At 32.1% G+C, this 25,178-nt stretch overlaps 2 protein-coding genes across 2 annotated transcripts; both read left to right on the forward strand.

Annotated features, from left to right (window-relative positions):
* The first annotated feature begins 1,563 nt into the window (after positions 1 to 1,563).
* LOC105964556 (uncharacterized) lies at positions 1,564 to 8,933 on the forward strand. Its single transcript, XM_088820913.1, has 10 exons — positions 1,564 to 2,158; positions 2,265 to 2,424; positions 2,515 to 2,733; positions 3,188 to 3,432; positions 3,682 to 3,839; positions 5,509 to 5,752; positions 5,843 to 6,002; positions 6,243 to 6,455; positions 7,298 to 7,545; positions 8,577 to 8,933. Exons 1-10 carry the CDS (start codon positions 1,911 to 1,913, stop codon positions 8,740 to 8,742), a joined length of 2,061 nt encoding a protein of 686 aa, XP_088677039.1. The 5' UTR covers positions 1,564 to 1,910; the 3' UTR covers positions 8,743 to 8,933.
* A 10,912-nt stretch (positions 8,934 to 19,845) lies between these two features.
* Positions 19,846 to 22,716, forward strand: LOC105964608 (protein PHR1-LIKE 3). Its single transcript, XM_088820790.1, has 6 exons — positions 19,846 to 20,190; positions 21,046 to 21,122; positions 21,215 to 21,269; positions 21,469 to 21,547; positions 21,647 to 21,716; positions 22,116 to 22,716. Exons 1-6 carry the CDS (start codon positions 19,977 to 19,979, stop codon positions 22,533 to 22,535), a joined length of 915 nt encoding a protein of 304 aa, XP_088676916.1. The 5' UTR covers positions 19,846 to 19,976; the 3' UTR covers positions 22,536 to 22,716.
* Positions 22,717 to 25,178: the final 2,462 nt, after the last annotated feature.

Raw genomic sequence — 25,178 nt, forward strand, 5'->3', positions numbered from 1 at the left:
GGCTTGAAAGCTTCTTCTTGAATCGAAAGAATGATTTCCTATCACGAACATAGGCGGAGGCTCGAGACGTGAGCTTGAGAGCTCGATATGTGTCTGTGTGAGTCTGATTTTTGCATGGATCGAAGGGCTCTTTTTATAGGCACGAGCTAGGGTTTTGATGGACTTGGATACTGCCATTTGATTTATTGGGCTAGATTTGTGACCAATTAGATAATCCGTAAAATAAGAATTTATTACTTAAATCTTATTTAAGGATTAATCTATTTGTAAAGCCCAAATATGATATGAACTTAGATTTGAGACCCAATTAATAACCGATTTATTTGGCCATTAAATGGTGATTTTTTTTCGAAATTTCGGTGTCAACAGTACCCAATTACTATTTAAAGAAATAGCTCGGCGAGAGGAATCCAATTGTAGTTAAACCATCAAATCTCAGCCATCGGAGAGAACATTATGACTAGAAGAAACAACATTATCGTCTCAGAAAATTATGAGACGAAAATTTGGATTTGAGGAAAAAATGAAAAACATAGACGATTGTGGTTGGCTGGTGTTTAAATCTGATTATCTATATGATATAATAGGTACTCCACGTGATCGATGAAGTACGTTACAATTTGAAAAAAAAGTCAAAAGTATCACCAATGGTGTGATGTCTTTGATACTTACAATATATATTGTTCCTTCCATGTGTACTTCTTCTATGAATTCCATATTGTTTGCAAGTTTGATGTTGCTAAAAGGTGATGCATTTACATTCAGCCTAGAACTAGGCATACTACACAAGGAATTAACGTCACAAAACAAAAATAAAAAAGAAAAACAATATATAATATATGTTTAATAAAAATTATATGAAATCTTAAACACTATTCAGCTTGAAATTCTTAATTTCCTTTACAATTTTGTTGTTTTCACAAATTCAGTATATAAAAATTCAAAACTTACATTGAAGGCCGATTTTTTTTTCTTTGTTTTTTTTTTTTGACAAAGGGGCTCTGCAATTACAGATGTGCAGTGGGTAAAATCTGCTCTCGTGCAATAGTCAATAAACCACAAAAAAGTTGTACATGACCGTCTCTAGTTCTATTATGGTCTAAAACGGATAATAATTTAGAAGGTCTTGTACTTGTTTTCTTAATATACAATATACGGTTAAGTTTTATTATTAATAATAATAAAAAAAATCATCGAGCATTCGTCTACACAATCGCATAATAATGAATAATTATTATCAATTTTAACTGCCAAACTCCAATTTTACAGGATTTTGTAGATGCAAACGGGTTAGGTTCACTCACGGCGTTTTACATGTTATATGGGTGACATATCGGATATATATCTATCACTGACTGTAAATTTACACACAATCACATGTAAGTGTGTGAAAAAAATATATATCTTCAATATATAGGCATGAACGATTGAATATTACCCGATAAAGTCCAGTACTCGGCGTCACACCACTATTTTAGTGTGAGAATAACAAAAACATTTAAAAGAAAATCAAAAATAAAAAAAAAACAAAAAAAAAAATTAAAAAAAATTGAAGTAATAAATACTTGCAATATGTAAAAAAATCAAGAAACAGATTCTTGACAATCAAGTGCAGGATTTTTGATATCAGAATTCCACTCATTATCCTTGACTTTCCAAACACCTCCCAAATATAATGAATGCAAATTCTGTATATAGAGGGGTAATTGTGGTATTTTTTTATGAAACAAACTATTTCAGACTCATTTCCCCACTTTGTAATAACAAATATTTAATGTTGCAGTTTCAAATAGTGTTGTCACCAAATATATATATAAATTGGCAGCCATAGATATATAGTTGTCTCCTCCTCCACTTCAATTTTTCTTAGTGCAATATTTTCTTGTCTTAAAAAAACTCAAGAAAAAAAAATGTTACATTTGCAATGGCTTATCTCTATTTTTATTGCTATTTTCTTAGTATTTCCATCAGGAAATGCCACATTAATTCCAGGTAATAATAATAATAATAATCGAAAAAATAAAGTGATCGGTTGTCCGACAATTTTTGTCGATCCATCCGGTGAGGGCAACTTCACACGAATTCAAGACGCTATCGATTCCGTCCCTTCAAATAATCAAAGATGGATTTGTATACGCATCAAAAAAGGCGTATATAGGTAAATTTTTTATATATAAAAAAAAGATCGATTTTGCTAGTTTAATTATCTTTTCTAAGTACTTTAATTTGTCTGCGATTTTTTTTTTTTTTTTTTATAAATGCAGAGAAAGAATTACAATTCCTTATGATAAGCCGTTCATCTCTCTAGAAGGTTCCGGAAAGCGAAAAACGTACGTCGTTGGAGATGCGCACGATTCAATCGCAACGAGTGCTACTTTCACCTCTCAAGCAGATAACATCATTGCAAAAAGCATATCCTTCATGGTAAGTAATAAGCTATTTTTTTTTTACGAAACGATTTTTTTGCAATTATCGATTTTTTTTTTTAATTACTAATTACATGATACTTAACAGAATTCTTACAATTATCCACTTAATAACGGGTCACACCGTAATCCGATGAAGACTGCCGTAGCAGCCTTGATCGAAGGAGATAAATCGGCTTTTTACGGGTGCGGATTTTTCGGATTACAAGATACACTTTGGGATGTACAAGGTCGACATTATTTCAAACATTGCACGATTCAAGGAGCTGTTGATTTCATCTTCGGAGCGGGGCAATCGGTTTACGAGGTAAGCCCGATAATCGGATTTTTTTTTTGAAGAGACTAATTAAAATATAGGAGTGATTAATTAATTATTACATGATGATATTAGGGTTGTTAAGTGTCTTAATTACCTTGGCCATTCTCAATTATTATTGTGACCTTTTTCTTTTATGATGGCATTTAAATTAATTTAATGAATTTCCTTTATTTATTACAAAATTGACATAATTCAATGATATGTGCACAAAATCTTTGATTTTCTTGCATAGTTATGAATTAATCAATTTGTTGAGATAACTTACTATATCAATATATTAAAATATAATAATCCCTTTATGCCTATGATAAATAATCAATTAATGCAATTCCTCAATTTTTTATTTTTTAAATTTTTTTTAACTTTTTTTTAATTTTTTTAATTTTCTTTTAATTTTCTTTTAATTTTTTTTTTAATTTTTTAATTTTTTTTTTTTAAATAGAGATGTACAATAGCAGCAGTTGCAGGAGCACTAAATGGAGCTCCAGGCTATATCACAGCTCAAGGAAGAACGGCGGCAAACGAAACGAACGGATTCGTATTCAAAAATTGCAATATAGTCGGAAGCGGGAAAACGTATTTAGGAAGACCTTGGAGAAGTTACGCCAGAGTTATATTCTACAACACGTTAATGTCGAATATCGTCGTTCCTCAAGGATGGGATCCTTGGTTCTGCACCGGTCACGAGTACGTACTTTTATACTGAATACATTTATTATTTATTTGTATCAGATTCAATTTTTCGTTCTGTAACTGCTTGAATAGGCAAACAGATAGTAAAAAAAATATAAATTTAATGTGGTTCAGATACAATTTGATATACGCTGACATGTGAATTATTTTGCTTGAATAGGTAAACAGATGGTAAAAAGATATAAATTTAATATGGTTCAGATACAATTTGATATGCACTGACACGTGAATTATTTTAACCAGGGACGCATTGACGTTTGACGAGATTGGGTGTCGAGGTTCGGGTTCGAACAAATCGAGAAGAGTGAGTTGGTCGAACAGGTTGAGTAATTACACAGAGTTGGAGCAATTAACCAGCATTTCTTACATTGATGATGGAGATTGGCTTTCTACAATTTTAAGTAGTGATTAAATTTTATATAATTAATTAGCATGTGGGAGATAAAATAATTGTGTTATTGTGGCTGAATGTTTAATTTGGTAGCTTCAATTTGATTGATAAGTAACAATTGATGTAATTAGTTTGCAGGATAATGAATGTTTGTAATTAGCGTATGTCACTGCAGGAAAATATAAAATGTTCCTAAATTAATTAAATGTGGTATTTTATTTCCCCCCTTTCCTATGGTTTCAAACAAATTTTGCACCATCTTAATAATTTCGACATAAAAACGAGTTTCGGTAAATTGTAAAATCTGAGAGAAAAAAAAATCCTAAATTTCGTATGATGTCGGGTAATTTCAATGTAATACAATTTCGAAAGTTCTGAATTTCGACATAAAAACGAGTTTCTTATTTTTTAAAATTTTGGGAACTGGGATCAGAATAAATTTTCCAGTTACGAGAAGATTAAAAAGTTTGTTGAGATGCTGTGGTCCGATACGATCGTACAATTTCAATTGAAATAAGAAGTGAAGAAAAAAATATTTGATGGTCTTTTTTAATAGGATATGCATATATTGTATTTATATAATTTAGGACCAACATATCTCAAAATTGCTGATTTTATTTATATTTTTTGTCATTTTTATTTTTTTGAAGAATTTCAGATATAATTGTTTTGACACTGATTATAACCTTTTTTGTTGAATGCTTTCGCATGGCAGTTCGTTCAACGGGTGTAGTATCTACAAATCCAGTACACACTACAAGAAAAAAAATGGAATATATTAATTAATTAAGATAATTATTTCATTGTTATCACTCATAGACTTATTTCTTGTAGTGACCAATAAACTGTAATAAACTCCATACGTGTGTGTAAACTTAAATTATTTATTTTTTTCTTTTTTCCTTTTTCTTTTCTTTTTTTTTTTAATATAAATTTAATGTTTATTGCGTGACTGAATGAAGAACAACAAAAGCGCCTTTCAATTAACTACACGAAAAAAAACAGTTCCTTGAATAAATGGGAAAATAAATATTGGAAGATGGAAAGAAAAAGAAGGTAAATGGCAATTAATTGTCCACACTTTAAAATTATTATGAGCAAAAGATAATTAAATATATGTATATGTATATATTTATCCAAAAATAACAATTTATAAAACATAATTTAACAAGTGGAATTTTTTTTTTCTAAAAAATAAAATTACATTGCTTGAACTATTTCGGATAACCTATAATGCAATTACACGACGAAATCATGCTACGACAGGTGAAGTACGCCGAGTTGTATACATACTACGATTTACGATCATTGATTAATATGGAAATAATACCATGGTACTATAGATCAAATAATTGCACATAAATCATTAAATAATTAAAATTCAATCCTCATATTAATTATTACATTAACTTACGTCCAAACAAGTGGCTTATAACATGCATTTCAATCTAACGTAAGGTAGGTAAGAAAGTTAAATTAAGGTAAGAAGATCATAAAAAAATAATTCTTTTGTAACAAAGTTAAAGCCAAATATTTAATTGGGTTTTAATTACTTCCATACCAAAACCTTTTCAAATCCACCTTCATATTTTCTTCAAACCATTTTTTTTATTAAATTTGTTTTTTTTTCTTCTTGTTATTTCCTGGTAAAAAAAATTCTTTGCCACGGTAAAAAAAAAAAAAATTAAAAAAGAAAATGTCTATAGTACTCTATCGTTGTGTATTAATTTGTACATATTTTTTTACTTGTTTTGGATTAATTGCAAGCGGTGAATTTCTTGAAGGAAAATATGCGCAGCATCGTACGATAAGCGTCGATCCGTCGAGCGGTACGAGCTTTTCGACTATTCAATCGGCAATTGATTCCGTACCTTCGAATAACCACAACTGGATTTCCATCTATATCAAAGCCGGAGTTTACAAGTAATTTTTTTTTATTTTTGTAATAATTGAGATATATATACATACAAGTGTGTGTATAAGTGTGTAAATGTGTGTGTTTTGCATGGGCAGTGAACAGGTAAAAATCCCTCCGGACAAGGGGTTTATTCGTCTGAATGGAGAAGGGATGGGGAAAACTAGTGTGGTATGGGGTGCACACGATACGATGTTGACCTCGTCGACTTTCGAATCGATGGCTGATAATATCGTCGTCTCCGGGATTACTTTCGTGGTAATTAATTAATATAATTATTTATATAGCCTTAATCGTAACATTATTATAAATAGTCATGGTGATTTAATTTTTTTTGTTCTTTGAAAATTCAAATTTTGTTATAAGTTAGGGAAGTAGGAGAGGGGCAGGATTTCGAATTTCAGATCGATTACGATTTTAAATTAAAGAAATTAAAATCAATACATTATAAAGTTTTTGATTTTCTTTTCTTAATTATAAGATTCGTAATTTTTGTAGAACTCTTATAATTATCCACCAAGCACGAACAAAAATCCGGTGAAACCGGCGGTGGCGGCTAAGATCTCCGGCGACAAATCGGCGTTTTACGAGTGTGGCTTTTTGGGGTATCAAGACACATTGTTGGATGATGCCGGAAGACATTATTTCAACTATTGCTATATTGAAGGAGCTACTGATTTTATCTTTGGGGGTGGTCAATCGATTTATGAGGTAATATAATATAATATAATATAATATAATATAATATAATATAATATAATATAATATAATATAATATAATATACCGTAATAGAACCCTAAATAAATAATTTGATTTTCTTGAATTGCTTTAATTTTTTTTTTTTCTAAAATAAAGTACATATTGCTTTTAATTATGTCTTAACTCGAATATGAGAAAACGATTTAGGACAAACATTGACGTCGCAAAAAAAACTTGAGCTTTTTAACTCGGTTTGTATTGTTGAGTTGAAAATGAAAAAAAATAAAACAACAAATCACGAAAATTGATCGTGTGATTAACTCGATCATCGTGCATATTCTACTAGGTAGAACTAATAACGTTCGTAAACGAAAAATGCGAAAGAGCATATATTTTGTACTGTGTCACTCCGAACTAAACCTTCTCCGATTTCTCTCTCGGAATTTTTATAAATTCACTACGAATTCTAATTATGTATGGTTTATTAATATAGGTTTCTATCTCATAATTACTCACATATCTTATGTGATACATGCTTATCTAATTAGATATTTTTACTATCCCAAATATTATTTGCACTTCTTTAATTAATTAAAGTTCAAATCTAATAAGATTTTTTCTTATCCCAATATGCAATTCTTCAATCAATTATAACCCTTATAATTTATTTCAATTCTTTATTGAAAATTGAAATATTTAAAATAGGTGGAAATAAGATCACAAATCAGGACCTTTCATTTGGTCTGACTCTATATTAACCAAAAGTTTAAATTGGTGATGAAAATGTATCATTTAATATTAATATCAGCAATAATTTTAATACTGAAATTTTGAATCCTTTGTTGGAATATAGAAATGCAGCATAAAAGTGAATGTAGGGGAGAAAGTGAGCGGGTCGATAGGTTTCATAGCAGCACAGGCAAGAGCAAGTTCGAACGACGATGGCGGGTTTGTGTTCAAACAGTGCAATGTGACCGGAAACGGAAAGGCATTCCTTGCTAGAGCTTGGAAACCCTATTCCCGGGTTATTTATTACAATTCCTTTCTCTCCGAAATCGTCGTTCCTCAAGGCTGGGATGCTTGGAATTACGTCGGCCACGAGTAAGTTTTATTTATTTATTCGTTGGGTAAATTACAACCACCTCGTTGATGTAAAATATAATTATGAAAAAACCTCTTCTTTTTCAGATATTACACTCAGCTCCCTGAAATTTGTAAATTTCTTACCTCCACCCCTTAAAAAGGGTGCTAATGTAAGAGGTCTACCGATTGCAAGGAGGCGGATGTAGTTGTGAAATAACGAGGGTTTTTTCGTAAATTGACCTGACAGTAGGGGGTGATTGTAATTTATCCTTGTTATATGTTTGGTATGTGGAAATTGATGACGTGGAGTTTTTGAACTCGCTGATTTCGATTCGAAAGTTCACATTTCATTATAATAATTTTTTTTTCTAATTTCAATTTCCAACTTTGACCTCTAACATTTTGGATCGGGATTTGGATTGAAAAATATTTTTGAGATTTTCGATTTCCGATCCGATTTTAGTTTTAAGAAATTTATCTTTTTAATTGAAAATTTCATTTGTAACATTAATATTATTTTATATATAATTTTTTTGATCGAAATCATAATTATGTATAATATCTCGTATATTCCAATTTCCAATCCAATATTAAATTACCTACAAAAAAAATAACGACTAAAATTTCCATTTTCTTTTTTTACTTCTGAAAGTTACATGTACAATATCAATATTATCAAATCTATATTACTTTTCGTGTTTTATTATATTCGGTTTCAATCTTGAAGACGTCGGAAACTTTTCCCGAAGTTACATAAACGGCACGGATTTCGAAATTCAGAAATTTCCGAAGCTTCGAGATTGAAATTAAGTTTTAGAGCTTGAAGGTTTTGGAATCGGGATCAAATTTTATTTTATTTTTTCTCCCGAGAAAAAAAAAATCGGATATTATAATATTTTAGAACACTAATTCCGAATTGTCTCATTTTCAGCCTTGGTAGTTGCCGTGATATATTATTGAATTGTATAATATATATTATGTTTGTAAATATATTTATAAATGTACAGTATTTGTGAAATTAATTTTGAACTGGTTATCTTAATTAACAGGAATCAAATAACATTTGCTGATGATCAATGCCAAGGACCCGGATCCGACAAATCGAACCGGGTCAAATGGGAAAAAAACCTAAGCCCAGAGGAGCTACAGTTATTTACCAGCAATTCGTACATTGACAATGATGGGTGGATGCACAAAATACCTCTCAACATTTAATCCTACAGTTATAACTGCTATCAACTGTATTTCTCTAACTTGTACTAAAACCTAAGCTTCTTTTTTTTTTTTATTATTATTATTATTTTTTTAATTTTATATAAATTACTTTGGTCTTTTTTGGTACTTCCTAAATCCTAGGTACCATTTGCATTGCATAATTTAGAGACAATTAATTTAGCAAAATGGTAGTGGCAAGATTTTTTTTTATTTTTTTATTATTAATCCCTAAAACAACTAGCGAATCAAGGATTTCAGTTAAGCGCATTCGATATTTTATATGAAAACATATGTAAATGAAACATGGAAAAAAAGATTGTAAACATTTAAAATTAAAATGGACATTTTTTAATCATGTATAAGATCTTGAATATCTTTCTACGTGGTCTTATTTCTTGAAAAAAAATGTTCGTCATAGAATATTTTTTGATATATTATATATTTCTCAATTTACGACACTAATTATCATTTAACGCTTGATCCTTATTCATTCAGGGCTCAAGATTTAATTTTGGGAGGAGTTCTGAAATTTTGGAGGAAATAAACTGCAAAATTTTAATAAAATTTCAAATTAACACCTTATAATTTAAATAATAATAAAGCTCCTACTATTATGTATTTACATATATATATAATTCTTAGTTTTTAAAATTTAAGGGTGTACAACAGTACAAGAACACACCCTAGAGCAGGGTTGGTTGGTTCCCCTTATGTTTGCGTGATTACAAATTAAAACACCCCTCTGATCCATGTTTTGACTGATTAAATTCACAGAAAATGTATTTAGTCTGTTTTACCCTTTTGTTAATTGAAAACTAATAAAGGATAAATTACGAGAAACCCCCTGAGGTAAAGTCTAATTACAAAAAAAGAGCATCGATCCTTCTAATGTAATTTTCCATCAACGAGATAACATTATTTGCATCATCTTTAATTTCTTCTCAAGACCTTTCACGAATATCTCAAAACAATAATACTCTAATAATGAGTATTTGTATAGAGATACTCTCGTAACAAAGCCAAGGTTGCATTAAATCCTCAACCATATAATATAAGATCAACAAAAATATGAATATATATAAATAAGGTATTCAAATCCTTATATTATATGTATATTATGATGGTAGTTAACGTTTGGCCGGTTAGGATTTTGTCACTTATTTGTTGTGGAGTTGTCCCAAGTTGACTTAAATGATTGAAGCTCACAATTATTCAAAATTATTTTGTAAAAGGTGTGGGGTATAGCACAAGTTGTTACATAATTACATATATTTCAATAAGTGGTCCGTTTCCAAAGGGCTTTTGGGACAATGACTTGACTATAGGCAATTTTTTTTATATATTGGATACTACTATATAGTTTTTCTAATAGTTTTGCCAAATATAAATAAATATTTAAATTCATGAGGCCATTTCTTTGTAAATCTCAGTGTTTTGAAAGACGGACTGGACTGGCCGGTGGAATCGGTTAAACCGCAGACCATTGTCTTGGCTGGTCGGTCTGATTGAACCGTCATATCAAAATTGTCTAAAATTGTGTTTTTTTTGTTTTACAAAAATAAACAAATAAAATGGCCAAATTGACGTCTTTTTATTGCCCACTTGAAAAAAAAAAATCAAAATAAAAAATCTTGGAGTTGGAAGACATGTTTTTTTATTATAATTTCTGTAATATTTGAAACGATTCGGTGTAATACGTGTGTGTTGATATGTTGTGTGTGTGTGTTGATATGTTGTGCTTGTAAAAGAAAAATAAGTTTGATTTACATTTTAATTGGAAATATAAATAACTATAAAAAAAATGAAAAAAAAAACGGTTGGTCCCCGGTTCAACAGGCCCAACCGAGACCCATTAACTTGTTCGGGTCAATGTTCGGTCCGATTTTCAAAAGATTGATAAATCTTTATTAGGTTTCTCGAATGTAAACATCATGAATCGCTTTGTGTATATATATATATATAATATTATTTTCTAACCTAAAGATTTGTTTTCAATGAGTAAATGGTATTTATTTGATCCAATTTTAGTAAGATTTTTACATTTCATAAAGTAAGATATGATCTTTTACACGATTTTCATATATATATATATATATATATATATATATATATATATATATATATATATATATATATATATATATATATATATATTTATATTTTATTTTATATAAATATAAGGAAACACTAGGACAACCCTAAGAAACCCTAAGGAAATTTTTGTAATTTTTTTTCTCTTATTAATTTTTTTTATTATATTTTTTCTTTATCTTTTTAGTTCTTATCCCAGTGCAACGCTTTGCATCTCTCTTTATTATTCAGCATTCCTTTTAATGGCATTTTTAAATAATATTTTTTTTTCTATTCTTTTCCTCTACGAAATTCTTTTTATTTTTTTACTTTATTAATTGATCCATTTATTTAACAATTAATTTTATATTACGAAAATTGAGTTTATATAATATGTTGTTGAATAGGTTTATATTATCAAATTTGAATGAATATTAATGTAACGTTGATGTTGTTACTGTAAATTTAAATATCACTAATAAATTTTATTACTATAGTATAATGTATTTTTATTATAATTGTTTCTGTCACGTATTAAATTAATTATTCTTTCACTTTTAAAAGTGTTATCCCGTGCATCACACGAGGAAGAATACTAGTATATATAATATTATTTTCTAACCTAAAGATTTGTTTTCAATGAGTAAATGGTATTTATTTGGTCCAATTTTAGTAAGATTTTTACATTTCATAAAGTAAGATATGATCTTTTACACGATTTTCATCCCATAAAAAGGTTAATTTTACAACAAACTTTTCTCTCATTTTTTTTTTCCAATAAGAGTGGTTAAATGGGACAAAGTTGGATAAAATATTAGATAGTTCATAAAATAAAATTAAAAATCATGTCAACAATAAAATCAAACTCCACTTGTGTTTTTTTCACCACATTTTTGGAAATTTGAAAGACCTCTTGTCTGAAAGCTAACTGTCAGCATTGCTATATGTACATTTATCAATGCTTTAAATTAGACTTTTCTATTAATTTTTATAAGGACTAATTTATAGTAGGGGTGGAAATCGGCCCGATTAAATTAGGCACATTCGGATTTTTGCGGTTTCTTTTTTCCGGAAGTTACAACTAATTTCAATTTTAATTCAAAGAAATTCCGATAAAGACGCGCATGTCCTTATTTCATTGGATAAGTTTCGTTGTTAGCATGATCCTCTTATACACAAATAAATCTCAACACTACACCGACAAAGCTGCACACGATCGAGTAGGTAGAAATTTTAAAATTTCGTTGTGAAAAAGTTCGTATAGAAAAATCACAATTTCAAGAATTGGAATGAGAAAAATATTCCTTAGAAATTGAAATTGAAATTTCGTTACAATTTACAATTTGTACATCTAATTCACAATACCAATCATAATAAGTTAATAACCATGTACATAAATTGGGCATGTAAAAGTGCCACAAGGCCGCCCTATGAGGCATAGGTTTTCCACTCCGGTCAATTCCATCGTATTCTTGGTTTTTATTTTATACCTAATAATGCCTTCAATTATTGTACGTTTTATTTAATTAATTTACACTAAACGTTTTATACGCGAACTTTCGAATATAATCACTCTTCTTGACCTTGACTTAAGCTTCTTCTTTTATTTTTTTTTATAAATACAAGTAGCGAATGTTCAATTTCAACTTATTGTCCGAGTACTTAACATTGTATCGGAACTATGTGTTATGACTTGGCGATTGAACCAAGTGGGCCTGTCTCAACTGACCCATGTCAGTAGTGGAGCCAGAAATTTGAGACAGTATAGACTTAATATTTGCGGGGGTTCGGGGGCATGGCCTTGGAGATTTTTTTTTGATCCATTCATATAAAGTAACACAAAATAACTAAAAGTTTATAAACTTTAGTTAATAACACATTATTTTTGTGGTGGGTGAACTACATTAAATTACTTAAGTGGACTAATTACATATAGCTATAATATTTAGTAGAATTTTTTAGAAATTCAGGTTGGGCTGGAGTCCACTCTTGCCAAAGAGTGGCCCCGCCACTGACCCATGTTAGAATTTAATTGCCAACAGTCCTACGTGATATAGTCTCGAAAAATAAGAAGTTGCCATTTACATAATTCTCAATATCTTAAAATCATTTAAATATAAAATTAGAACAAATAAAAAAAGTATAATACTGGTGTGAACGAGCCGAGCCCGGCTGTTTTGGCCAGCTCGAGCTCGAGTCCATGTTGCCGAGCTCGAGCTCATCGAGTCAATTTTTTTTAGCTCGAGCTCGAGCCAATTTTGACGAGCTCGAGCTTGGGCTCATATTTTTTTTTAATTATTTATTTTTTATTAAAAAAATATTTATATGAAAATAAAAAAAAATTATAAAATAAATAATGAACTCTAGCTATAATTTTTTTTAATTTTTATATTATTATTATTGTTAGAATCCTATGGATTCTAATTGTACGAGAATTAATAAAACTTGTGCCACAAGTTTTCATATACCGTGAGCTAAAGAAGGGAAGAGTCCTTGTAGCTTTTAATTCTTTTAATTTGTCATTAATTGATTTATAATAGGAATTATTCTTCTAAAGAGTTATTCTTATTTTAACCCAAAACTTTCTTGTGTGCAGGTCTCCTATTGTTAGAATCAAAATTGGAGTCTAATTATTCTCAAAGTCTTGGGCAACAAGTCTTCATGTTGCCGTGTGTTTTTTATTGAAAAAGGAAGAAGTGGTTTCCTTGGTTTATTAATATTTGAGATATTATTTTATATGGGAATTATTTATTGATAAGGCAAATCAATCTCCTATATCTCTAAGATTTAGATTCCTACGTGACTTGTATTTCTAAGATTGTGGTCTCTGACTTTTCCTTGTATAGGGATCTTATGGCGTAGGATATAAAAGGAGAGCTACCTCAGCAATAGGTTTCATGCGTTTTATTGGAGAGAAAAATCATACTTTTCTGCTCTTTTTATTTGCTGCGCCCGGAACATCTTTTTATCGAGAGAAGTTTTCACAGAAAATATTCTTGGCTCTCGTTTTTATTGTTCCATCGTGATACGTGATTTTCATAGAAAATATACCGGCTTCAAGGCTTTGTGGTGAAGACACCAAGATTCAAGGAGTATCACAAGTTTGCTTCTTCTATACAAAAAGAAGATCGGTTCTTCGGGAGAGGGGCTTAAACAGATCTCGGGAGGAGATCGATCCGCCGACTGAGGGATTCAGCGTTGAAGGGAGTTCAACCGTGCGGAGCAAGGGACGTGCTGCAAATTGAAGATTTATAATTCAGCGTAGTATACAAGAACGGCGTCAACAAAGAGGGAGTCTTTGTATTTTGATTAAGTCCTATTATTGTATTCGTAAAACTAAAAATTAGTAAATTTTATTTGCAGGTCCCCGTGGATGTAGGGTACAGTTGTATCCGAACCACATTAAAATTTGTGTCTCGTTTATTTCTGTTTTTACGAACTGCTTCACGAACTGTTGCAACACTTCACGCAACAGTGAACGAAAAACTGAATCTGACACAAATAATTTAATAACTGCACGAAATAAATTCTAACAATTGGCATCAAGAGCCTGTCACTAGATACACTTAGTGAGATTTTGGGATTTAATTTTTTAATTTGTTTTGTGCAGATATGAATAATCATCGTGAAGGCGCATTCCTACCACCTCTCTTGGGTGAATTGAACTACTCTGATTGGAAAATAAGGATGAAGATGTTCATCAAATCTATCGATGAATGGGCCTGGCGCGCGATTCTAATTGGTTGGACACATCCTACCTCAATGAATGAGTCACACGAGATCATTCAAACCCCAAAAGAGAAGTGGACTGATGAAGAAGTACGAATAGCAGATTATAATTCCAAGGCAACCAATGCTATCTTGAGTTGTATCGATGAAGATCAATTCAAATTGATATCAATGTGCAAATCAGCAAAGGAGGCATGGGATGTTCTACAAGAGGCCTACGAAGGAACTACTCAGATAAACGAGTGCAAACAGACTGTCGCTGAAACTGTTGCAACAGTTGGACAGACTGTTCAGACAGAACTTAGGTATGATAAGTTGCATTCAATATCTGATAAAAGATTAACTCTGTTAAATCTTGCAGGTGATGATTTGGATTCAGAAAACAACAGCGATGATGACGTGTCATCCTTGGAAGAAATAAAGCAATGCTATGAAAAGATGTACGAACAATTTCTTCAGGTGTGTGAGTCAAATAAATTCTTAGAAAAAGAGAAGCTTGTCCTAATTGAGGAAAACAAAGTATTGAAAGTACGAATTTCTACTCTTGAACAAAATGTTATTTCTGCTAGTAGAGAAACAGATAGCTTGAAGGCTAAATTTGCTCAAACCCAAGATGCTATTTCTAAGTTTAATACTGGTAGGGTAACTTTGAATGAAATTTTGAACCAAAATCAGCCGAATTGCGGTCGTACAGGTATAGGACGTAATCAGCTATCTAATGATGCATTGAAACAGAAAGAAGATTCAAAAAGAAAAATCAATTTTGTTAAACAATCCACTGTTTCACAAACTGTTGCGACAGTTGCATCAACTCAGTCATCTCAAAGAAAACGTTTTGTCCCTACCTGTCATTTTTGTCATGCTCCTGGTCATATACGACCTAGGTGTTTTAAGTACTTGAAATTAGTTAAAAGAATAATGGCCCGCTCACCACTTTCCGCCAAAATTGATCACACTTTTGTGTCGTCTCAAAAACCCAAGATAAAGGTTGATTTAGTGAATAAAACTCAACAAAAAATTTGGGTAAAGAAGTCTGATCTTAATTGTTTATCTGCCATTACTTCTTTAAACTCATGTCATGATAGTACTAACTGTTCCAACAGTTCTGGTGACAAAGCTAGTTTTGGGAATAAAAAACTTGGTAATCTGAATTGTGATAATTTGAATGCGAAAAATAAGTTTATGAATCCAATTCAGCATTCGAGAACTAAGCTTACTGATATCTGTCATTGTTTCATAAGGGGCTTGGTCGAAAAGGGGGTTGTCTCAATTGATTATGTTGCAACGGAGAATGAATTAACTGATGCTTTTGCAAAAACCCTTGATGCACATAAATTTGATTCCTTGCGAAAATCGCTGGGAATTTATGTTGTTTAATCTGATGCAGTTGCATGAACTGTTGCAACAGTCTGTGTGTCCAGACTTGCAACTTTTAGTGGTAGGACACTTCATATGTTTTTGCATCTCATATAGGACCTGCATTAAGCATACTGCATATGATTGAGACAAATGTGAATTTGATACTTCGTGTATTTCTAAATTTTGTGGGGTAGAACTTCACCAATTCCCAAAATGATTACTTAAAAGGCTCCAACTTATTTATTTCTCTGAATAGTCTTGTCATGGTTGGATGTTTTTATAGGGAAAAGCTGCCTCTTTTAATGAGTGAAAGCTACTCTTGAACTACTGTTACTAATATATATAACTACAACCATTTGGTCAGTGAATAGTTCGAAGCCTTTTTGAGTCGAGCCAGTAAATCACGTGGCCGAAAGCTCGCTACAAGGCTCAATTAGAAAGCCCAGGGAACTACACATTGCACGGCCAATATAAATTATATATATGGTCAGTGAATAGTTCGAAGCCTAGTTGAGTCGAGCCAGTAAACCACTTGACCGAACACTTACTACAAAGCTCAATTAGAAAGCCCAGGGGACTACACATTGCACGACCAGCATAATCTCGTTCCTTTTAATTGCTCTGTTTTTCATGGGAAAAAGCTACCATTAGACGTGTGTGTACGCTACCTAATAAGAGCATCTTTGTGTTTGACTTGGGATTATTAAGTTTATTGGTTGCATTGGCAGTCGGATTTTTGGGGATTGCGCTTGTCGTAAATGTGAAGATAAATCCCATATGTTTTGTTTGTCCATGCAGTATCCTATTCACATATGTCTCTTCACTCATGTTTATTTCTCATGTTTACTTCTTGTCTTGCATTAGGCATTTTTTAAAAAAAAAAATAAAAAAATAAAAAAAAAAAAAGAGAGAGAGAGAGAGACGGGTTTTTTTGTTTATGTGCCGGTTAAATTTAATTTTTTTGTTGCAGCCGGAACTATTGGGCTTACTCCTTACATTTCCACGTTTCTTATGAAGTTTGGCAAAGTCTTTAGTCTTTGCTATTTAATGTTGGATTTGATATCACTATCCTTTGATTTTCGCATTGCAATTATCGTGTGGTATTGAGTTTGTGAGTTTGTGATTTTATGTGCACGTTATGTATAGTGATTCTTCTCACTTACTTCCAAGATTCTCTCTTCGTTTTGATCTTTTTGTTAAGTGTTTGAACAGCTTGCTTGAATCATCAAGATCATTAGTCCATGTTGAGTTATCTCTGCATGGTGATTGCCCAGAAAGGGGGAGAAAAGAACATGAGAAAAGAACAGTAACAATGGCATGAACACAGGGGGAGTTCCGACAACTGTTGCGACAGTTGCTGGAACAGTGCAGGAATGCAGGGGGATTCAGACAACTGTTGAAACAGTGCATGAGACAGTTGCTGGGCAGAAATATAGGACAAATAATAAGCATTATGAAGAGAAGTTGTTTCTGCTACTGCATATCCTTTTTATCTCGTGCTTATCTGAACGAATTATCTGCTTTTATTTTGGAACTATGGTTTATTTACAGTTTACATTATCTGGTGAACTGTTTGATAAACTGTTGCAACAGTTTATATGTGCAGATGTTATTCTGAATTTGCTAACCCTTGTTCATGCATGTATCATATAGTTAGGGGGAGTAAATATTCTGACCAATCAATGCCAAAGGGGGAGAGTGTTAGAATCTCGTGGGATTCAAGTCCACAACACCAAGTGAAATTCTATGGAGATGTTTATTGTCATTAATTGGTTTAGGTCTTCACAAGAATATAAAAGGAGGAGCTATAATGCCGATGTTATTTGCTGAGTCTCTTATCACGTGGATAATTTACCACGTTGTCATCCACCGCCTTCCAAGTCTATCAAGCCGAGTAACCAAAGGGGAAGAATGAATGCATTTACAAGAGGAGCTGCCTAAGGATCATTCACAGAGGGAGATACACATGCAGGGGGAGCTGACTCCGTTGTGAACCACCTGCCGAAGCCACTACTGTGGGAACAGTTGCTGAAACTGTGGCACTTACTGTTGCAGCAGTTGATGCCACTCTTGTTGTTGAAAAGAGTTGATGATGATCTTTTGTTTTATTTGCTTCGGTCTAATCATCTGATTGTTTTATTTTCAGGTTTTTTACTCAGCGGGAGAAAATAATTATAATCAATAAACGACAAAAGGGGAGATTGTTAGAATCCTATGGATTCTAATTGTACGAGAATTAATAAAACTTGTGCCACAAGTTTTCATATACCGTGAGCTAAAGAAGGGAAGAGTCCTTGTAGCTTTTAATTCTTTTAATTTGTCATTAATTGATTTATAATAGGAATTATTCTTCTAAAGAGTTATTCTTATTTTAACCCAAAACTTTCTTGTGTGCAGGTCTCCTATTGTTAGAATCAAAATTGGAGTCTAATTATTCTCAAAGTCTTGGGCAACAAGTCTTCATGTTGCCGTGTGTTTTTTATTGAAAAAGGAAGAAGTGGTTTCCTTGGTTTATTAATATTTGAGATATTATTTTATATGGGAATTATTTATTGATAAGGCAAATCAATCTCCTATATCTCTAAGATTTAGATTCCTACGTGACTTGTATTTCTAAGATTGTGGTCTCTGACTTTTCCTTGTATAGGGATCTTATGGCGTAGGATATAAAAGGAGAGCTACCTCAGCAATAGGTTTCATGCGTTTTATTGGAGAGAAAAATCATACTTTTCTGCTCTTTTTATTTGCTGCGCCCGGAACATCTTTTTATCGAGAGAAGTTTTCACAGAAAATATTCTTGGCTCTCGTTTTTATTGTTCCATCGTGATACGTGATTTTCATAGAAAATATACCGGCTTCAAGGCTTTGTGGTGAAGACACCAAGATTCAAGGAGTATCACAAGTTTGCTTCTTCTATACAAAAAGAAGATCGGTTCTTCGGGAGAGGGGCTTAAACAGATCTCGGGAGGAGATCGATCCGCCGACTGAGGGATTCAGCGTTGAAGGGAGTTCAACCGTGCGGAGCAAGGGACGTGCTGCAAATTGAAGATTTATAATTCAGCGTAGTATACAAGAACGGCGTCAACAAAGAGGGAGTCTTTGTATTTTGATTAAGTCCTATTATTGTATTCGTAAAACTAAAAATTAGTAAATTTTATTTGCAGGTCCCCGTGGATGTAGGGTACAGTTGTATCCGAACCACATTAAAATTTGTGTCTCGTTTATTTCTGTTTTTACGAACTGCTTCACGAACTGTTGCAACACTTCACGCAACAGTGAACGAAAAACTGAATCTGACACAAATAATTTAATAACTGCACGAAATAAATTCTAACAATTATTATAATATTTTATATTATTATGAATTATCTAAATAATATAGATTTATTTCTATTTAAATACTAGAAATATTTATTATTATCGACTATTTAGTTAATAATAATAAGAATAATATATATATATATATATATATTAAAAAAAGAAAGACAGCTCGTGAGCCGGCTCGCGATCTTTCGAATAATTAAATTTGAGCTCGAGCTCGAGTTCGCGAACCGACTCGACTCGTTTACCACCCCTAGTACTAGTGCATTTTATTTGAAGGTAATCTTTTTTCCAGTTGATGTAAAAAGAACTCTACAGAGAAAACATCGGAAATGGCAATTGCCAGCCCATGCTACATGTTACCCCCACTCTCTCTCACACACACCCACACGCACTAGCCATGTATATTCTAGAGAGAGAAAGAGAGAGAGAGAGAGAGAGAGAGAGAGAGAGGGGTAAAGAAAAGACAAATACAGGCCAAAAATAACAGACAAAGACAGTACAGAACAAGACATCGCTGTCTTGTTTTCCTCCCCCACCGGCCCACCCCCGCACCCGCCACCCCCACCCCACCCCCACCCACCACCCCCTTTTAACTACACAAACAAACCACCCTTCTAAAACCACACAAAACTGGATTTCCTTTTGCGGCCCGTTTCAGCCACCGGGTATTTCGTCACACCCTTCCCATAATCTTCTGTCAGATTTTCTTGAAATAATTAACGTTGTTCTAGAGAGAGAGTCTAGAGAGAGAAATGTATTCTGGTTTGCCAATCCACAGTTTGGCGATGGAGGCGAACGGTGGTGGTGGGGGGGTGGACTACCACGTGTCGTCGTCGTTGGATGGGACCAACCTCCCTGGAGATGCGTGCCTTGTCCTCACCGCCGATCCCAAACCCCGCCTCCGGTGGACGGCGGAGCTCCACGACAGATTCATCGACGCCGTCACCCAGCTCGGCGGCCCCGACAGTGAGCCCCTCCTCCCCTGCTTTTTCTTCATATGCATGTCTTTGTTCTCTCACACATATAATTAATTAATGCTTCAGATTTTCCAATTTCCTGTCTCTGTTTTTTTTTTTGTTTGTGTGTGTAAAAAAATTGGAATTTGGTAGGGGTTCTAATTGACAAATTTTCTTGCTTACTCGAAAAAGAAATTATATTTTGGAAGTAATTAATTTTAATTGAATTAAAAAGCTGAGAATTTTAATTTTGAATTTTAATTTTTCTGAAAAAAAAAAGTTGAAAAAAAGATGAATCTTTATGCTGCAAATGTGTGTGTGTGTGTGTGTAAAAAAATTGTAATTTGGTACGGTTCTAACTAACAAATTTTCTACTCCAAAAAGAAATTATATGCTTGGAATTAATTAATTTTAATTGAATTTAATTTTAATTTTAAATTTTTCTGAAAAAAAAAGTTGAAAAAAAGATGAATCTTTATGCTGCAAATGTGTGTGTGTGTGTGTGTGTGTTTTGTTTTTTTGTAGATTTCTAGCTAAAGGAACTTAGTATTTATTTCAATCGTTCGAACTAGAATTTTCAATTTTTCGGAGTTGATTCAATTACAGGGTCTTATAATTTTTTTCAAATGGAAATTTAAAAAAGAAAAAGGATCTTGAAATAATACTTATTTGATTTTCGATGGAGATGGGGGCGGTTTTGCGATCACACTAAAGAATTATTTACACTAAAGAACGGAGAGTATTTTATTCTCGAAATTTAGTTACGGATTATAAATAGGCAATATGTATAATTACGAATCGTCGTTACATGTTTTGATGATTTAGTTGGATTGACGAGGTGATTATACTTGCTTGTTACGAACAGAAGCAACTCCGAAAACAATTATGAGAACAATGGGTGTAAAGGGCTTGACTTTATATCATTTGAAGTCTCATCTTCAGGTTTAGTTTTATACTTTATTTCCGATAAGAAAAAAAAAAGTCGTATTTATTCTTACAAGCATTGACTATCGAGTAAATTTTTTGTATTGCAGAAGTATCGGTTGGGGAAGCAAGCAAATAAGGAGTTAACCGAAAACTCGAAAGACGGTACTTTTTTCATACTCGTTTCTTAGATGTTTCCACCCTTGTTTTTGTTTTTCCGCAATTTTTTTTCATGTTCAATCGTACGAAACGGGTCGGAAAAAAGAAAATGAAACACATTGCATAAAGAATCGTGCGTGCATTGACAATAAAAATGTTGGTTATTATTGTTGATTGATTTGGTGGTGATTTAATATTATTGCAGCATCTTGTATTGCCGAGAGTCAGGATACAGGTTCATCCACATCAGCTTCGTCGAAAATTATGGCACAAGATATAAACGAGTACTTTTTACCTCCTACGATTTCTTTAACTTTTTTTTTTTCGACCAATTTTTTTTTCGTTTATTAATTCTAGTTATGCCTTTCACATTTTTTTTACAGTGGTTACCAAGTAACCGAGGCTTTGCGCGCACAGATGGAAGTTCAGCGAAGACTGCACGAACAACTCGAGGTTCGAATTCTTTTCCCTATCTCCATAATTTTTATGTCTTATATGCAATAGATTCTTTGTTTTCCTTTTCTCAAAAAAATAAAAAAATAAATAAATAAATTTAATCAGTGCTCAAAGTTTCATCTTTACATATTAATTTTAGGTTTTACTTTCCATCGAGGCTCGATTATTAGTTTCCTTTACGCCATGTATGAACGCGGTTAATTTTCTTTATCTTTACTTTCAACACTAAAGTCTAAACGGCAGTAGTGGAGCCAACATAGGGAGGGGGGGCCATGGCCCCCACCAGTACTCAAAAAAGCCTATTATTTAAAAAAAAAAACTCTGTTTACTTTCTATTTCTGTATTTCATCACCAAAACATTGTTTTTTTTTAATTAAAAATAAATAAATAAATCAGGTTCAACGGCATCTAGAGATCCGAATAGAAGCACAAGGCAAGTACCTACAATCGATACTCGAGAAAGCCTGCAAAGCTCTCGATGAACAAACGGTGGTCCCCGACGGTGGATTAGAGGCCGCTCGAGAGGAGCTCTCCGAGCTGGCAATTAAGGTTGCTAATGACTGTAATAATAATAACGGGCTTTTATCGTATAATAATATGAACAACAAAAATGTTCCGATTATGCCCTCTCGGCTCGGTGACTGCTCCACGGATAGTGTCTTGATCTCAAACGGGCCCCCGTTTTCTCAATCGGGCTTCGATCCGGCTTTCAAGAAACGGGCACGCCCTTTGTTCAGTAACGGAGACTCGGTAATGCCACTTGATTACAACAGCAATATGAGGGCAGTGGAGTGGATGATGTCCAATATTGTATGAAATAAATAGATAATTTATATATTTATAATCATTTCAAGAATTGAACTATTTTCTTTTCTTTATTTATTAATTTTTTTTTCTTACACTTATTTTTTCTCTCTTTTGTTTGAACTGTCAATTGTTTGTATATTTGTCAAGAGCGTTACAGGAATTATTCAAATTATCGTGCTTAATTCAGCAATTACCACCTATTCATGTACTTGTATAAAATAATTGGCACAAATATTTGAATCATCAATTTTATTTTCGATCTTTAAAAATTAAGTTCCGAAGCTTCTAATGAGTAATATCACCAAGGGTCGAATATACATTAAAAAAATTAAATAAAAAATAACGCAAATAAAATAATGATAACAATAATTGTTCCAAGTGTTTCAAATCTAGAATGAGTAAACTGCAAAAACTACCCCTGTATAATCTTGAAATAGCAAAAACCCCCTGTGATAAATAAACTAGCAAAAACCTCCCCTGTGAAATTATTTAAATAGCAAAAACCCCCCTATGGAACTATTTGAGGGTTGACTTGATATGAAAAGACCCAAATACCCCTGAAGTCTTGCAATTAGTAAATTCTTATATTTTATAAATATTTTAATTATTTTATTTAAAAAATAATCAATTTAGTTGTTTACTATTTTTTTAATTTCTAAACAAATAAATTAAAAAGAATAAATATACATATAATATGTATATATATAAATACATTTTGAGGGACAATTTTGTCATTTCAAGTCTAAAAAATCAGCTAGGGGGAATTCTGCCTGTGACTAAATTTCACAGGGGGGTTTTTGCTAGTTTATTTATCACAGGGGGGTTTTTGCTATTTCGAGATAACACAGGGATAGTATTTGCAGTTTACTCAATCTAGAATATTATTAAATGATGGACTTAAAGTTTTGGGGTCCGGGGGCAGCGCCTGTGAAAAAACATTTATGATTTTCTTTTTAACAAAATTGGAAAATAGCAATAGAAAAAACTTAGAATTTTTTTGCATTAATTTAAATTTTGAAAGATTAAATAATAAAAATTAGGTGGATTTAATAAATATATATAAGTGCAACGGAGTGGAATTTTTTTCAATCGAGAATGAACTTGAGTCACAAAGGTGGACTTGCCCCTAATTCCAACTCACAATATGTAACTTCTTTATTTTACTTGTTAAACTAATTTATTATTTTTCTTTATTTTTTGGAATTAAAACTAGTCAACTTCTTCTTTTTTTTTTAAACTAAATTGTTAAAAATTATAGAAGCACATTATATAAACATATATTGCAATAAAAAAATTAAAATTTAAGAGGAGGAGGAGGGATGTGGGTCTGTGGCCCCTGGTCCTATACTGACTACCCCACTGAGTATGTGCAGACGAGCCAAACAACACAAGGGAGATAAATGGTAGCTAACTATTTGATTGAAAACATTGTTTCATTTTAAAGAAATAATTGAAGTTTTGATATAACTAATTGAATGCATAAACCATCGTCCATCAAAATTATTCTTCTTCTTCTTATTATTTTTTTTTTTCTCCAAATAAGTAAGCTTCATATGATACTTTATTCCCATGGGTACATTAATGCTAGATTAACCTCATAGTTCGTTTCATCATTAAAATTTTCAATATCCTACTACTTTTAATTAGTTTTATTTCCAATTTAGGTAAAAACACATGTTTAGGATTAGATCTAGCAAAATTTCGAAAAAAAAAATAAAAATTTAAAGCTCCCGTGTTATGGAGCACGGAAACTCGAAGAACATTCGAGTTTTCGTGCTCTGCAGAACGGGAGATTCAAACGGCTTGAATCCTCCGTTCTGCAGAGCACGGGAACTTGAATTTTCTTCGAGTTTCCGTGCTCCAGAAAACGGGAAATTCAAAATTCCGTGCTCCAGAAAACGGGACCTTCAAACTGTTTTTTGAATTTTTATTTTCGGAAAAAAAAATAAAATTAAATGTGAATCACCCGTGCTGTAGAACATGGGAACTTGAATAATCTTCATGTTCCCGTGCTCTGCAGAACGGAGGACTCAAAAAACATGAAGTTCCCGTTCTGCAGAACACGGGAACTTGAAGATTATTCAAGTTCCCGTGTTCTGCAGAACGGGAACTTAAAGTTTTAATATTTTTTATTTTTTTTTTAATCTTTTTTTTTCTAAATATCAAATTTTATAATTATTTGAGAAACATGATAACACATATTCGGATTATTGTACTCGTTTGTACATTCATCGTCAATTTTTTTGTCAAAATCACCATCATCACCCTACCAAATTATAAAATTTAATAATACAAAGGAATAAAGTAAAAAAAAAAAAAAATTGAAAATTCAGACCCATGTTCCCATGCTGTACAGCACGGGTAACTCCAAATTTTTTCCTTTTTTTGATACTTCTCGTGCTGTATAGCACGATTACACCATCTTTTATTTTTATTTTTTTTTCCTTTCTTTTTACCATATAAAAGTTATTCGGATCAGCCATCGAATAAGTCGTTGTTCGTTTTTGAATTTGTCGAACGAGTTTCAAATTCTAAGTTTTCGACTTTTTTTAGTTGAGAGAGTTTCGATTTTTTTAGAAAGTTAGGAAATTGACAAATGAGACTACCGCTGCAAATAAGCCAATTTCAATAAAAGTCCCGCTACAATTAGCA

Source organism: Erythranthe guttata, chromosome 7, assembly GCF_056151865.1.
Source record: "Erythranthe guttata isolate IM_541 chromosome 7, IM_541, whole genome shotgun sequence".
In the NCBI taxonomy this organism is placed as follows: Eukaryota; Viridiplantae; Streptophyta; class Magnoliopsida; order Lamiales; family Phrymaceae; genus Erythranthe; species Erythranthe guttata.

Coding starts and splice junctions, on each gene's coding strand:
- LOC105964608 (XM_088820790.1), top strand. CDS start 19,977: ATGTATTCTGGTTTGCCAATCCACAGTTTGGCGATGGAGGCGAACGGT. Junction 21,123..21,214: donor ATTTGAAGTCTCATCTTCAG/GTTTAGTTTTAT, acceptor TTTGTATTGCAG/AAGTATCGGTTGGGGAAGCA. Junction 21,270..21,468: donor AACCGAAAACTCGAAAGACG/GTACTTTTTTCA, acceptor ATATTATTGCAG/CATCTTGTATTGCCGAGAGT.
- LOC105964556 (XM_088820913.1), top strand. CDS start 1,911: ATGTTACATTTGCAATGGCTTATCTCTATTTTTATTGCTATTTTCTTA. Junction 2,159..2,264: donor ATCAAAAAAGGCGTATATAG/GTAAATTTTTTA, acceptor TTATAAATGCAG/AGAAAGAATTACAATTCCTT. Junction 3,840..5,508: donor TTGGCTTTCTACAATTTTAA/GTAGTGATTAAA, acceptor GGTAAAAAAAAA/AAAAATTAAAAAAGAAAATG.